At 38.1% G+C, this 16,358-nt stretch overlaps 2 protein-coding genes across 2 annotated transcripts; one reads left to right on the forward strand and one right to left on the reverse strand.

The window, feature by feature from the left end:
* Positions 1–207: 207 nt before the first annotated feature.
* Positions 208–8,228, forward strand: eif3jb (eukaryotic translation initiation factor 3, subunit Jb). The gene is made up of 8 exons (XM_056461594.1): positions 208–343; positions 432–526; positions 3,675–3,738; positions 4,008–4,096; positions 4,665–4,779; positions 5,052–5,249; positions 7,031–7,104; positions 7,273–8,228. The coding sequence occupies exons 1-8, from the start codon at positions 322–324 to the stop codon at positions 7,405–7,407; spliced, it is 792 nt and encodes a 263-aa protein (XP_056317569.1). The 5' UTR covers positions 208–321; the 3' UTR covers positions 7,408–8,228.
* A 508-nt stretch (positions 8,229–8,736) lies between these two features.
* Positions 8,737–16,036, reverse strand: cilp (cartilage intermediate layer protein, nucleotide pyrophosphohydrolase). Its single transcript, XM_056461595.1, has 8 exons — positions 15,949–16,036; positions 15,306–15,368; positions 13,444–13,713; positions 12,588–12,764; positions 11,808–12,122; positions 11,589–11,697; positions 11,248–11,405; positions 8,737–11,127 (listed from the first exon to the last, which is right to left on the reverse strand). Exons 1-8 carry the CDS (start codon positions 16,013–16,015, stop codon positions 8,771–8,773), a joined length of 3,516 nt encoding a protein of 1,171 aa, XP_056317570.1. The 5' UTR covers positions 16,016–16,036; the 3' UTR covers positions 8,737–8,770.
* Between the last annotated feature and the right edge of the window lie 322 nt (positions 16,037–16,358).

The following is a 16,358-nucleotide window of genomic DNA, read 5'->3' on the forward strand; positions in this document are numbered from 1 at the left end:
GACTAATAATTTTACAACTTTGACAACAATCACAATTTCACAACAAGAAAAACTATAAAAATGATGATTGTTTTTAACAATAAACACAATAAACCATTGTTATTACTATCTATAGTTTATGACACACACGTGCCTTGTACTGTATGTGGGTCCAGCAGTGATGAGCGAGTCGTGCTCGTATTCGCCACACGGTGTCGCCACACAGCTCCACTCGGTCCTCCGGTATCCCGTCAGCATGAAGGCAGAAGCGCGTAGATCAGAGAAGCTCTGTGCACATGCTTTCTCTCAGCTACTAGTTTAACTAACTCACAGTTAGCCAAGATGGCGGATTCAGACGAATGGGGTAAGGATTACTATCAATATTTAAAGGTTGAGGGCTTGAAATGGTGTCGGTCGCTGATAAACCTCGACATTATTTTGTTTATCCAAAGACGCTGACAACTTCGAGCCAAGTGAGCCGATTAAAATTGCCACCGCCGGACGGCTGGACAGATGGGAAGGCGAGGACGAGGAAGAAGACGTGAAGGTAAGGTGCTAATGGGCAAGTAATCAAAACTTTATCGCTAAACAGCGTATTGGTCGTTTTAATTTTGCTTTCTCGAATCACGTGTGGCTAAAGGTAGCATAAGTAACATGGGCGACCATGGTGTATTTTTAGCCGTTTAGCTAGCCCAGAATAGGCCCGTTTTATTTAGGGATACACCAGCTGTATCCAGTTGCGCCTTCTTGATTCCTGGTGCTTCTCTTACACTGACAGTTTCTCTCTGTTTACGTCAGCAAACGTGTTGACCGACCTGTTATTTACACGTTTCTACATTAGCAATAATACACTGACAGCTCTTTACAGAAACTAATGTAAGTTAAGTTTTGACAACACATCGGTCAGTTCATGTGAGTGACTGTGGTTGAAATGTTTTGACTTATTCTAGATCCGTGGCGAACCACATGAAGCTTCGTTTGCAGTATTTGTGTTTAGTTCATTGTACTGACAATTGATTTACTCCTCTTAGTCACTTATGTTCTAGATACATTAGCTTGTTAAATATACTTGTTAGCAGAGGTACACCGCATTTACATTCTTGCTAGTAGCAATTTGCTTTAGTTTTCGTTTGCTTTTCTTTTCTCGGCTGAGTTTGTGTTTCACTTCCAGTCGCTGTCATGTGGATGTTGCCATTTGTGCGCCTGGCAGCAGCAGCTGGTTGAGTTCTATGGAATAAAATCGCTGTCATTAATATTTCGTGCGTAAATAAAATTCACGCATCCGTAATTATAAAATCGTAAAGGAAAACAGAGCGTACTCGTAATTTTACGAGGCTACAATTCCAAAAATCTGCGATTAGAACAGACACAGATACGACATTTTGTTTTTGTTTGTTTATGACTGATAAATTTACGATGGGTGTACTTTACACACACGAATTACAGTTTCTCCACGGACACGAAGTCCTGATTACGAGTACGAATCAAACAGCGAGACTTCACTGTCAAAATTACGTCACCGCTTCCACAGGCATTAATAAACAAGCGAGAGTCATCGATCACAAGCGCCTGCTGGACGTTCGAGCTTACACACACCGTCTCAGATAAGATTTCTGTTATTCCCTCTTTGAGAAATGTCCGTCATGAGCTGTAATAAAGGTTGAGACTCAATGAGGTCCTATTTCGCTGTGTTTCTTGGACATTTTACAGAATCAAAATGAAGAACGGGCCGAGGATAGAGAGCTAGCATAATGTCAGTTAACGTTACAGGCAGCGAGCGCAGAGTCTCTCAGTGAATCACTTAACAATAACATGACATATGTTGATTAAGTCACCTATTTTAACTGTTTAAATAACTCTCAAATACTCTAAGATTACCAGATAACACAAATTAAATTAGATTTATCCAGTATAGGTAGATAAAACAAAGAAAAGTTTTACTCTTATTAATTAATTAACTTTAAATAAACCAGAATAAGCAAAATATATTGTAGTAATTAAACAATCACCAATATAGAACAAACACACACAGAAAGAGAGAAACACACAGAATAGTATACGGCTAAATGGTAATATAACTGTTTATGGTAATAGTTTATTAATTATAGTAATACAATATAATGTAACTAATAGTTTAATCAAGTAATATAACAAACAGATAATAACAAATAACATAACAAACATTTATATCAATAGTTACTAATACCTTACTTTGTACAAATTTAAAGATAATATATATATATATATATATATATATATATATATATATATATATATATATATATATATATATATATATATATATATCTGAACATATCATCCCCTTTCCATACATCAATGAGGAGCTTAATTATTCAGCTTTCAGGTGACATACAGGTCTGTGTCAGATGGTTGCCCCTCATGTCTGGTTTTGTGGTCCGGGGTCACATATTTAACATTTATTTATTTTGATTCATAGTCTCATAAATGTTTAACGTTACAAACTTCTGGTAAGCACAAACTCCCAAATATTTAAACTGCCTTTTGCTGATATCTTCATGACATAATAGATCAATATTCGATCTGACTTTAAAAAAGGTGACTTAATCAACAGATGTCCTGTTATAGTTAAACACTGTTCAGCGATTCACTGAGAGACTCTGCGCTCGCTGCCTGTAACGTTAACTGACATTATGCTAGCTCTCTATCCTCGGCCCGTTCTTCATTTTGATTCTGTAAAATGTCCAAGAAACACAGCGAAATAGGACCTCATTGAGTCTCAACCTTTATTACAGCTCATGACGGACATTTCTCAAAGAGGGAATAACAGAAATCTTATCTGAGACGGTGTGTGTAAGCTCGAACGTCCAGCAGGCGCTTGTGATCGATGACTCTCGCTTGTTTATTAATGCCTGTGGAAGCGGTGACGTAATTTTGACAGTGAAGTCTCGCTGTTTGATTCGTACTCGTAATCAGGACTTCGTGTCCGTGGAGAAACTGTAATTCGTGTGTGTAAAGTACACCCATCGTAAATTTATCAGTCATAAACAAACAAAAACAAATTGTCGTATCTGTGTCTGTTCTAATCGCAGATTTTGGAATTGTAGCCTCGTAAAATTACGAGTACGCTCTGTTTTCCTTTACGATTTTATAATTACGGATGCGTGAATTTTATTTACGCACGAAATATTAATGACAGCGATTTTATTCCATAGAGTTCCTGTTGACGTCATGACGCGATTGAGTCATGTTGCGTGTTCTGGTGACGCGCACATCTAGAATTCTCTCACGCGCCGTCCCTTCTCGAGCTGATATGTGTGCACGCCTGTGTTATTATTGTACTGTTATTATACCGCGTGTTGCTTTGTTTAAAAGCAGCTCTAGAAAGTGTACGCTGAATAAAACCGCTTACTGGTGCCTCAGGGGTTTAAATGATCCTTTTTCTGGAGTATCCACTGTCAATTGTTATTAATGAAATAATGCTTTGTAATTCATTCTGTAACCTTAAAAATAATATTAAGCAAATGAGCTGTTATCAGTTTTGTTGTAGGTTTCTATATAACAGCTACTTATCAATTAATTGCTGAAGAGAAATAGTTTCACTTGTCATCATAATCTTTGATGGGGGTCTTTAATGTATAAATGTGACACTATTTGAGCCCAAATTATTCCATCATCTTGCATACGGTTGCCACACTGTGCTTTTCTGTCTGTAGGATAACTGGGATGATGAGGAAGAGGAGAAGGAGGAAGAGAAGAAAGTCGAACAGAAAATATCTGGTATTGATCTCTGCTGAGCTGTTGGAGTCACAATTGCATATATCTTTAAAAACTGGCCATTTAAAGAGATTCACTTTATTTTGGGTTTTGTTTTGTTTTGTTTATTTTCTAGCCTCAGTGTGTGTAGCCGTTCACTTTATTTTAAATCAGTGATCTCTGAAATTCTTCATTTAATGTTCTGGAAATTTGCTTTACTTTTTTGTAATTTCTGTTCTACTTTAACTGCATGACAAGTTTTCTTATGGTTTGATTTTTACATTTTCTTACAGAAGTGAAACCTCCTGAGAAGAAAAAACTAAGTGACAAAATAAAAGAGAGAGAACTTTTGCAAAAGAAAAAACAAGAGGAGTTGAAAAAGGTAATAACATAATTATTAGGTGTATATTTGTTAAGGCTGATTTATACTTCTGCCTCAAGCGCATCCATGTGGTCCGGTGCAGCCTTCATGCGGTCGCATAGCCCTCACCGTGGCTGAAGCCGATGCTGATGTGCACCTCTCAAAAAATGTAAATACACATCGCAATGATGTGTATCTCAAGCTCTGTGATTGGTCGGCTTGGTAGCTGTGCCGAGTGTGAGTGGTGCTGAGAGCCGTGAGCCCAATGTTTTGTCTTTACCTTCTGATTAAAGTTGTTGCACACCTGCCGGTTGCTGCCTCTGAATGAAGGAAAATCAGAAAAATCTAAACACCTGCAAAGAAACTTGAAACAGACAAACATAACCTACTGCCAGCTAGTGTTTCACGAAGTGTATTTGCTGAGCAACACAAACAGCACGCAGAAGTATAAATGCACGACTACGCACAAGGTATGTGCTGTGGGTCACCACGATCACTCGATGCAGAAGTATTAACCAGCCTTTAGTTTTTAAGCATTAATTCCTAATCTTGTAAGTTTATAACTATGTATTGTTTATGAAATGAGTAGATTCAAGAAACGGCAGTTAGTGAGAGTCTGACGTTAGAGGAGCAGCTAGCAGAAAAAGCTCGACTGAAAAAGCTGCAGGAGGAGGCAGACATGGAATTGGCCCGTGAGGCTTTTGGTAAGAAACAGCACTTTGGTGAAGTCTTCCAATTTCTTCAAATATATATATATATATATATATATATATATATATATATATATATATATATATATATATATATATATATATATATATATATATATATATATATATATATATATGTATATATATATATATATGTGTATATATATATATATATATATGTGTATATATATATATATATGTGTATATATATATATATATATATATATGTATATGTATTAGTTATTCGATGAACTTCCTGTCTTCAGGTGTGGATCCTGCTGCTGCAAACGCCTCAACTACTGTTAACACAACTAACGCCTCTGGAATTGAAGCCATGTGCCCTTCATCCAAAGATGACTTTGTTACATTTGAAAAATTACTGAAAGAAAAGATAACGCAGTTTGAAAAATCCGTGCATTATTCAAGCTTTTTGGAATCGCTGTTTCGAGAGCTTTGTATTTCATGTAAGTGCAAAATATTTTATACCCATTTAATTATAACCCAGTTTTTATAAGCTTTTTTTTTTCAAGAGGACCTATTATGCCCCTTATTACAAGATGTAAAATAAGTGTCTGATTCATTCCCCACAAATAATTTTTTATAACTCTTTGAAACTGCACCTTTTAGGCTTTGATCCAAATTGTGCTGTTTTGGCAACTGTCACTTAATTCAAATGAGATTGTGCTCTTTTAAAAATATGGCAGAGCTACAAACATCTGTTCAAAAACAGGATGGACGTTATCTCTGAAAAACAGAACATTTCTAAAGTGGCTCAGAAGAAAGTCTGAAAGTCTATTCATTTGTGTGTCCAAAAACTCCACATTTATAATGCCTCTTAGTCGCTGACATTATCTTAACAGGTACAGTGCGAAAACTCTTACTGGTGGATGGTTGCTTTTCACTTAGGGCTGTTTATTCTACACTTATTTCACGTGGCTGCCATTTCAAAAATGAAAGCGAGGCTGCGGTGGGAAGAGACCTGGAATTATAGGATCAGCACTGTACAAACCTCCAGCTGTGGCCGCAGCTTCAAAGTGCAGATATGGTGTAAACAACACTTTAATATCATTCAGTTACGTTTAATTTAAACAATCAAAAGCACATTAGGCATCAAACAAAATCACATTGTCTTTAAGAGTAATACGCTTGAGTGTCCAAGCATTCAGTTCACAGCACCAGGTAAACACCGTTGGGGCTTCACTGCTTTAGCCTATGTAACCCAGTGAGCGATAAAACAATGCAGTCCTCTGTAGCACACCCTCGTTTTGTCTGTAATAGGTACTGAAATTTAAAAAAACGTCCATTTCCCGCTAACATTTAAGCGAGTTCATAAACCACTGATTTGCCATAGCATTCACCAGTGCTTAACAGAAATGATTGTGATTGGCCGGGAAGGTCATCAGTTCACCACTTTTCACCGAGTAAAGTGCAGTGAACAAATGACCTTCACAGCCAATCACAGTCATTTCTGTTGAGCACTGGTGAAATGTTATGGCAAATCAGTGGTGTTTCAGAACGTGCTCAACAGTGCTTGAATGTTAGCAGGAAATTTAAATTTTTATTATTATTTTTTTATTTCAGTATCGAAATTCAGTATCGTGACGAGTCTAATATAGTGAAAGAATCAGTTCATTAACTTGAATTTGATAAACAGCATCTAAAACGTGTGTTTGATAAAGATAACGTTAGCTAACTAGTGCCATTTCCCTTAACTTAGAGGAAAATGAGATCTGATATCCTTTTTATTTTCATCATCCATTCAGAATGGACCTTCGGGTCACTCGGAAAGTGGTGACATGATAAATTTGTGTCAGTTTCTCTTCACTAACAGGAACGTTCTTGTGTGACTCCAGGTGATACTTCTGGGTTTCTTCCCACCGCAGCCTCGATTTCGCTTTTAAAATGGCGACCACGTGAAATAATTCTTGATTGAGAGCTCATCACTAATGAGTGGGACTTTCCTCCATGATGACATGTACAAAGGGAGAAGGTCAATGGAAGTGTTTCTGCAGGCTGTTTTTATCAAGTGTGATTTATAGAAAAGTATATTGACACTCTTGCCACACAACTGTGCTTAAACCTCTTATAAAAGGGATTTTTTGCATAATAGGTCCCTTTAATGAATTACCGATTTGTTTCTCCCAGCTGTTAGATTATATATTGGATTGCTTAAACACAAATACACACACATGTACAGTATGAAGGCTTGTAATTCTGTTCTCTATTTTTGTTGTTCTCTGTATAGTGGAAGTAGATGACCTGAAGAAAATATCTAATTCTTTATCGGTTCTGCTCACTGAAAAACAAAAGCAAGAAAAGGTGAGACAATTGTTGTCTGTTAAGTGGAAATGCCTTTATTATGATTCAGTCAAGGACCCTATTTGCATTTACAACCGCTCATTCATTGTTTCATTACAGTTCTGATGTTTATTACTATCAAAATGTGAACAGAACAATGTTGATTTGTTGCTGTTGTGTAACTCATAGGAAAAGAAGGCAAATAAGAAAAAGAAAAAAGGTGTTGTACCTGGTGGTGGATTGAAAGCAAACATGAAAGATGACTTTGCTGACTATGGTGGTTTTGACGGTGGCTACGGCAATGAATATGATGACTTCATGTGACAAAGGATCATCATTCCCCTGCCCATTCCCTCTGTGCCCAGACACCTCTGCAGACATGCAACATTACCCTTTTCATGCTACTTGTTGCCATCTTGAAAACTGAACAATGTGTCAACCCTTTCCAGTGGTGACAGACTCTTCATAAAGCTGCTATCAGCCCTTTGCACCCCAGCGACAACTGGGGAGAAGCAAATTTATTCAGATGGCCTTGAATTTAAAATGGACTGTATGATGTGGGATATTTTTTATGGAGGCATTTGCTGATTGGCCAAAATATGAATTCCAATGCCTTATAGAGAACTTTGCAGAATCCCCCTCGCCCCGGTTGAAAATTACTTTGTTTTTAAAGCTGTGCAATTCCAGTTACACAGTAAATGTGATTCTCTATGCAAATTAATTTCTTCCAAGAAAGATTGGTTGTATTTTCTTGCATTTTTTAGCGCAATTGGAAAAAAGTTGAAAATTAAGAATCAAAATTTAATGATTAAAATTAAAACAACACGAGTAAATACAGTGGTAAAATCAAAGTAAAAACTAAGCATCTTAATCTGTTGAATTTTGGCCATGCCACAGAATTGCACAATAGCCTACTTGTGCTGTTGTTTGTTAAGCAAAGTATATTTTAAATTAAGTACTCACTGCTGCACGCTTGATCATTGGTTTAATGATATTCAATTACTGCTCTCCTGATAATGTGGAACATTTTTATCCTCTTGTTCTGAAGCAAAAATGCACATTTATTTATCAACAAAAGTGTTAATAAAAACAGTTCAATACATTTTTTTTTTTTTTTTTTTACAAATGGTTAAATTGGACTCAGACAATACAAAGACTCTAAGGCATTGTTTTTTTTAAAGAATTTAATTTAATAAAATCATTGGTCTGAAGGAACCACTTGGTATTTTTTTATTAGAGCTTGGACAACTTCCGAGTTTTTCCAATTAATGTTGAATAAATGGCATATATGTTTGTTTGGAGATGTTTAGCTGCTCAGCACTGATACTCTGAAGTATGCAATAAATATCTTGAGTATTTACAATTTCAAGTAGTAAAATAACCACAGTACACATGAATAAAAATATGTAAAATAAAAAAAGTATAAAGCACACATTCCTCTTCAGTTGCTTTAAAAATGTATATAAAAATACATTTTTGTTAGCCTTACTGTAGATGGTGCTAAAAATGAATTGATAAAAGTAGCCAAAAAAAAAAAAAATCACTAATATTAATTTTCTTTTCAAAATTGCAGTAAAAAAAAAAACCAGTAACTGTTAAAACATGACTCTCATAAGAGCAGTCCCCGTAGGGAATGGGTTTGTCTTGTGTCGATTTTTTTTTCTTTTCTTTTAAAGTCCTTTAGTTATCAACCAAGGGTCTGGGAACGTGTGTTGGAATTACGAGTACTCCTCCTCTGACTGCTGCGAGGTGCTGTTGAACTTCCTCTCTGTCTCCGGTTACCTCTTCCTGGCCGAGCACTTCCTGCTGTGGCCTGACCCAGTGAGTTCTGTATCTGCTGGAACATACTTTGCCTAGTGACCTCTTTGTCACCACAGGTGAATGTTAATGCCACTCCTTCATTGCTTTTCATGACTCGAGATGTGCCATCTGAGGTACCATCAAAGCAACGGCCAAGCGCAATTTCTTTTGCTGTCCTGGGGTCTTGGTCAGTCACTGTATAGATACCATAGTTGTGGCCCAGAGGGTCCAAAGGTGCAAGCATGGTGAACTCATTTGTGTCATTATTGACTGCCAGTGGAAGGTGATTCACCAAGTATTCCTGGAGCATGCTGTTTACACCATCTCTCTTGCAGCTTCCCTGAGGCATTACCTTCACAAGGGTTCGATCCACTCTGTCTTGATCGTAGAGCATCCCACTACATTTAAACTCAAGACACACTGCTGAAACTGTTGTTTGGTCCATGTCTCGAATGCTTCTGGTGTCACGAATGCCATAAAGTTGACCAACAGTTCTTGGATGGGTACCTCCCATATTTCGAGACCGAACGTTGAGCTCATGGGGACTGTTGAGTTTTACTTTAATGTAGCAGGCCCTGTATTCCATGGGCTTTGGCCACCAACTCAAATAGTCTTCAGTCCAACTCATAGGATCATCCTCATTGAAAGGCACTGTGTTGTAATCATACCGATCACCTTCAACTCTCGAGAAACGGAAGTGAGCTGCACTGAATGAAGCTTCCTCACACTCTTTAAGCTTGTCAAATGGATAGACTGGACCATTGGCTTCCTCAGCCACATTTATCCTGGGTTTGGCCACATTAATGCTAAATGCTGTTTTTTTAATTCTAGGATCATCGTGATCTGTGCGTCTATAGTTGAGTTTATTCAAATAGGGTTGTGGGACACCTATGATGTTAGGATTCAACTTTGGAGATGACGCTACTGCCTCTAATTCTTCTCCCCCAAGGTTGGCCATGACATAGGCTGAATATGCATCTGGTTTCTGTTCATCGCAGAAGGCTGGAAGGCATGCACCATTTGGGCCAGTGATGACACTGTCAAATCTACCCCAAGCCCGAGGGTTGGTTGAAAACCCTGGTGTGGGCTCCATATTTATTAAAGTCATCACGACTCCTTCAGTTTGCTCACTTGGCATGTATCGCTCACTTCGAAAAGCCCGCACTTTCACATAACATCTCCTGTTTTCAGGTACATCCAAGTTAAACAGCCGTCTTTCACGAATTTCCATGTTACCTATGAGGAATGTCCTCTCCTCTCTTTTACCTCGTTGCTTCTTCTCAGCATGGAAATGGCCTTCCTCTTCCCACAAACCTGTTTCAGGATTTAGAGACCATAATTTCATGGTCTTTAAATGTTCGGGCATCTTCACCTGTGCAGCATCGAGTCTGACTTTTACCTCTCCAGCATTGAGTGACTCCCCTCCTTCTTCATCCCTAAAGTCTACTGAGAACATTCCATAGGTTCTCAAGGGCAGAGTGTCACCTTCATCACCAATGAAGTTGAGATCACTCTGAGCAGCTGCTGCTGTTGAAACATCCCTGGGGTCTAGGAAAGTCACGCTGGCCTTGACGTTTCCCATAAACACCTCTCCATTCTCTTTATAGAATGCATTTGGAGGGATCTCAATCTCAGCAACAGGATCCTGGCCTTCTACCTCCCCAAGATCAAGCTTATTGGTCTCTCTTGAGCTTATGATCACAGCTGGCTTTTTCCTCAGCAGTTTGACCTCGTGGAACACAGCTCCCCCTCTAGGATTGAATGGTAGTACTTTTGTGGTGTTGACAAACTTCTGCATGCTGTCCACAAATGTGAGCACCAGGCGCTCTGTGTTTGTTGGCACCTGGATTGAGAATGTGCCTTTGTATCCAGTCCGACTTAATTTTACACCATCCATGTAGATGTGTCCAAACCTCATGGGCTCTCCAGTATCTGCTGCGATGGCACGTCCACGAACTATAGCTTTTGTGTCCACACATTTTTTGCAACCACACTGTGTCACCACCATGATGGGTAATTGATATCCCTGACATGTAATCTCTCTCTCCTCCAGATTTGAAACTCCACAGCAGTAGGAAACTGAATCTTTGCATCTGATGCCATTATCCAGCTTCCCTGTGCACTTGGTTGTTGGGCATCTTCCCACATCAAAGTATAAAGAGTTAGTTTCGTTTTGAAAGCAGTCATGTGGTAAGCGGATCAAATGGGAATCAGGCCTAGGGTTGCATGATGGTTCTTTTTGACCTTAACAAAGGAATAGAAAGAAAATAGATATATACAAAGTTAAGATCGCAATATTTGCTAAGTAATTCCACAGATGCATTTTAGGTTAATATGTAGATGAAGTACAATGAAAAGACACACCAATAACTGTGAGGGTGGCTGGTTTGGATTTGATGGCTCCGTTTTCATTGCTGCCTCTGCAGTAGTATTCACCAACATGGTCCAAACTAAGATTTCTCAAAACCAGTGTCTCATCATACTGATACTGACTCCTGTCCAGCAGAGTACCATTGTGGAACCTAAAGATTAACAACAGTGATTTTTAACCACATATAATTCTGCAGTTTTGCCACCATTCTGTCAGGACCTACTCTTAATTATCAAGAACTTCACGTTAACCTGGTTTGTTTGATCAGATGCAAACCTAAATTCTATTTATCCTTTAATATCATCTTAAATGAAATCTGTAAGCTTGGACTCACCATTCATAACTGCTTGGTCCAGGAGTGCCATCGATCTTACAACAGAATGCAGCGGTCTGACCTTCCCTTCTGGCCCTATCCTCAGGGTTTTTCAGCACATGGAGTTTTTCTAAGGAACACAGCGATACATGTTTTCTCATCTCTTCTTGAGGTAATAATCTAATGCTAATACAGATAGTCCATTTGTCATTTGCATTCAATGTGTTTAAAGATTATTACTTGCTCGTTCAAGCCTCAAAAGAAGGACGGTAGTGCGTTCTTTGCTTGGGGGCACAGTTACTTGCTGTGGAGCATGATTATTCAGCTTGACCATCAGAGTTGTGTTGCCATCAGGGCAGATTCCAGGGACTTGGAAGTGACCATTGTGATCAGTAACAGTGAGGAGTTTGGGGCTGGAACCAGCACGCAGGATTGCAGCTCCAGGTGCAGGGAGTCCCCCAGCACTACGAACTGAGCCTAACACTGTATGATCCTGGCACATGCAGCCATCACACTCACTGTTTACAGTGCCCACAATGCATTGCAAATCACAACCTATGAAAAAACTTTTTGTTAGTTTTTTTATTTAAAAGTGTAAATTAAATTAGAAAATGTAAAACAACATATGGTTGTAACTATGACTGTATGACAGTAAAGGTTAGTTTCATTTGTAACTGACAATGAAATTATTGTTAACTTTTATATAACTTTTAGTAAACTCAATAGATGGAGTTTGCATTTTCTCCCCGTGTTCGCGTGGGTTTCCTCCGGTTTGCCCCACAAGTCCAAAGATGTGCTATAGGTTGGTAAGCTAAAATTTTCGGTTGTGTGTGTGTAAGAATGATGATATGGTGAATGATATGGGTGTTTCCCAGTGATGGGTTACAGCTGGAAGGGCATTCACTGTGTAAAATATATGCTGGATAAGTTGGCGGTTCATTCCGCTGTGGCGATCGCTGATAAATAAAAGGGCTAAGCTGAAAAGAAAATGAATGCATGAAAACTCAATAGATTCATTACGTGGGCATGGTGGACCATGGCATGATCTGGCCTCAACACTTTTTCCACTGCATTGTTTGGAATTAGATTGGCAGCTTCTAGAGCGATGTTGTGTTGCTTCTTCATCACACTGAGCAGGACACAGACTCCAATCTGACCACTGACCCCATATTCCTTCTTCAACATCTGACACAATGTCTGAATAGAGAGAGAACGCATTAATATAAATCTACATACTCTGGATTTTCAATAATGTTATTGGCTTAAAATTTTACTTTATTGAAGTGATGGTTGACACAAATAATTATATTTACTCACCCTCAAGGTCTTCCGAAGTTTATATAAGTTTAACCCAAAATCTAATATTTTACAGAACGTTGTGTTGCGTGCGAAATCGCCTACTTCCATTCTATATAGTACACTAAAAACAGTAGTGTGTTGTGTATACATGCCAAGTAGCATGTCCAAATTCATAAAATTTGAAGTACCACCCGGATGACCTACTACTTCTGGTGAGATTTGGCCTTGGTTAACAGACAGTTGATAACAGCTAAGCCAATTGCTTTACAATCAACTGTTACCAACATTTTAGTGTTCAACAGAAGACAAGTGGGACAAATTATAACAAAGACTAAAGTTGGAGGTGAACTAAAAACACAAGTTAAATTACAGTTATTTCTGAAATCAGCTTCTTTATTATTAAGAATGTACCATTCATTCTGACAAGAAAATTAAATATTAAAGAAAACATGCAAAATAAAACTGATCTAGGATTATTACAGATTAAATATACTATAAATGTTATTCTCTTTAATGCACTACACAAGCTGTTTTAATTTGGACTATCAACCTTCATTAGATTTTAATAATTGCTTACCTCTGGGACAGAGGAAGCGCACAGCATAGTTTGAGCAGTTCTTCCCAAAAGGCTGTTCATCATTGACACACCAGAAGCCCCCAGCTGGGTCAGCATGAACTCTTTCCCCAGTGCTGCGAGCTGGGATCCATTCGGTGGTCCGTGCCTCCAGAGCTCGAGGAACCTCACACACACGGGCTCGATAATAATAACGAATTACATTCAGCTTCTCATAATCTCCTTTCCCACCAGGGTGATCTACATTGAACCATGTGGTCCACTCATAATTATCTGAGGAAAGATTTTCAATGTCAGTCAGTTTGAACTTTCATTACACAGAGGAAGAAAAAAAAAACAGAGGTTTTGTCTTGTTTTTAGTCCAAATATCTCAAATTTCCATGTACACTATGTCTTATCATCAATCCCAGTTGTAAGAGCAACAAATAATAACTTGACTTCTAATTGATCATTTGGAAAAGTGTCAGAATTTTCAGATGAATCATCTGTTGAACTGCATCCCAATCATCACAAATACTGCAGAAGACCTATTGGAACCCGCTTGGACCCAAGATTCTCAGATTCTCAGATTCTAGAGATTAGTCAAGTTTGGTGAAGGAAAAAAATCATGGTTTGGAATAACATTCAGTATGAGGACATGCGATTGGTCTGCAGAGTGGATGGGAACATCAACAGCCTGAGGTATCCAGACATTTGTGCCACCCACTACATTACAAACCACAGGAGAGGGCAAATTCTTCAGCAGGATTGCAGTCCTTTTCATACTTCATCATCCTCCACATTTAGGATTGGCAAGTCCAGTCACCAGACATGAACATTATTGAACATGTCTGGGGTAAGATGGAGGAGGCACTGAAGATGAATTCAAAGAATCTTGATGAAATATGAGAGTCCTGCAAGAACACTTTGCCATTCCAGATGACTATTAATAAGCGACAAGACTTGTCTAAACAAAGTCAGACCTTACTGTCCTAATTAAATAATTAAAAATCAAGGTATGATAGTATTTTGGTAAAATAAGCGTAATCTAGAGGCATTTGCCTTTCATATCAGCCACTTTTGATACCAAATGATCAACTAGAAGTCAAGTTATTATTTGTTGTTCCTAAAACTTGGATAGGCATCAGGACTTTTGTCAGGTGGTGTATTTTCTAGAAAATAAAACAACTGTCTTGTTTTTAGAAAAAAAAGTCAGATTCATATAAGTTTCTCCTTAAACAGAATATACTGCCTGTATACAATAAACATGATAAATGAACAGATGCCTAAGTGCTTTTTAACATTAATTAAACATAACTTATGCCTCATATTGGGGTGGTGCTGAATAAATGTATAAGCTATATATTCCGCATTTTGGTCTGGTAGAGTCCCACATTGTAAGTTTTCTGTAAACTTAGTAAAACTTAAAAATAAGGGAGGAAAATGATCATTGTTATAATCTCACTAGGAAAAGCTGTGGTTAATCAAACAGCCTAGGCATGCATTTTAATGATGCCTTGGGCAACTTATCAGTCTGTGTTTTGGCTGATGAACCTCATGACTTGCGCAGGTCCGGTTGACAAGAATGTGACCTAAAATACTTCCAAATGTTGAGGGCATGCTAATAAATAATCCCACAAGCAACGTCTGTATTATTAAGATAGGCCTGTTTTTCTACAGGGGTTTCATATTCGCATAATTTACATAAATCCTAGGAAACAGTGGTGTTTGAGCCTTACACACTTCCATGTACTGAAATCTTATTATTTCTAGATTTTTCTTATAAGACACCTTTTTAAAATGGTAAATATTTGGACTGAAACAAGAGAAAACCTCAGATTTTTATTTTTTATTTTTGCAGTGTGATCTAAAACTCACAAACATACCTTCATTATGGTATACAGCTGGGTTTGGTCTCCATGATGTCCCCATCATACCTCTCCATGTACCTAATGAGGAAATGAAAGCTGCTAAAGTTTTTTGTTTAATTATTTTTGAAAAATATGTTCATTTAGTTCAATGATGGGTGTAACTTGCTTTTGATGTGGTAAGGAAAATAAAGTATTTTGTGTGTTAATCAAGGCTAATTATCATGAGCCCTGCTAATGACTATTGCGTCTTTTGCTTTCATGTGATTTCCCCCTCTTCAGATTATTGCTTAACACTTTCCTTATTCTTACCATCTAACGAATATTTCCACTAGGGGTTCACACACACAGCAGAACCAATTGCTAGCAGGTGGCTTTCTGCCGCTGGCAGGCAATACACCTCAGCTTCTGAACATACTGGGGGATTCAAGAACAATGTTGCCTTTCCTTCCATAATGGGTTTGCTGAAGAGAGGTTTGGGGGCTGGGGAATTGGAAGAGTCCTGTTTCTAAGAGCCAGCTGTCAACATTCTGTTGAAATCTTTCCACTTCTGCCATAAGCATGATGTGCCAGATTTCTTTTTTTCATTAGCTTGATTTATAATTGTGTCAAATGTGCTTAATGAAAATGACATATTAATAGAGGTCATGGCCAGACAAACCTTGAGAAATGGTGCCTGTAATTCCCAGTAGAAGCAAAAGAAAGGTCCATATTGAGAGGCAGCCCATCCTGGCTCCCGGTGAATGACCTCCAACAAAGACCCTCTCACACACGCCGCTCCCTCACACTAAGAATAGTCCAGACTCAGATCCTATGCCAATCAGATATCATAATGACTGCACAGAAATAAATGGACCACAGTGTTTTCATTTCAGTTTATCATTCAGAAAGCTCCCATATGTTCAGCTGGTAATGAACTCATGTCAACCTTTCGAGATTCAAACTGACCAAAGAAGAATTCTAAAATTAGTGTTTAAAAACATGGTCACACTATTTTGATGGTCTGTTTGTTGAATTTAAGTTATATTGTATTTAAATGCCAACTAATTCTGATTAGATTATAAGTAGACT

This window comes from Danio aesculapii, chromosome 7 (genome assembly GCF_903798145.1).
Source record: "Danio aesculapii chromosome 7, fDanAes4.1, whole genome shotgun sequence".
In the NCBI taxonomy this organism is placed as follows: domain Eukaryota; kingdom Metazoa; phylum Chordata; class Actinopteri; order Cypriniformes; family Danionidae; genus Danio; species Danio aesculapii.

Bases quoted from the DNA above. Each gene is read 5' to 3' on its own strand.
- cilp (XM_056461595.1), bottom strand. From the start codon at position 16,015: ATGGGCTGCCTCTCAATATGGACCTTTCTTTTGCTTCTACTGGGAATT. The intron at 13,714-15,305 runs GTATGTTTGTGA...ATCTTTCCTCAG, and splicing joins AGCTGTATACCATAATGAAG to ATAATTATGAGTGGACCACA. The intron at 11,406-11,588 runs GTGAGTCCAAGC...GTTAATCTTTAG, and splicing joins GGACCAAGCAGTTATGAATG to GTTCCACAATGGTACTCTGC.
- eif3jb (XM_056461594.1), top strand. From the start codon at position 322: ATGGCGGATTCAGACGAATGGG. The intron at 344-431 runs GTAAGGATTACT...GTTTATCCAAAG, and splicing joins GGCGGATTCAGACGAATGGG to ACGCTGACAACTTCGAGCCA. The intron at 527-3,674 runs GTAAGGTGCTAA...TTCTGTCTGTAG, and splicing joins ACGAGGAAGAAGACGTGAAG to GATAACTGGGATGATGAGGA.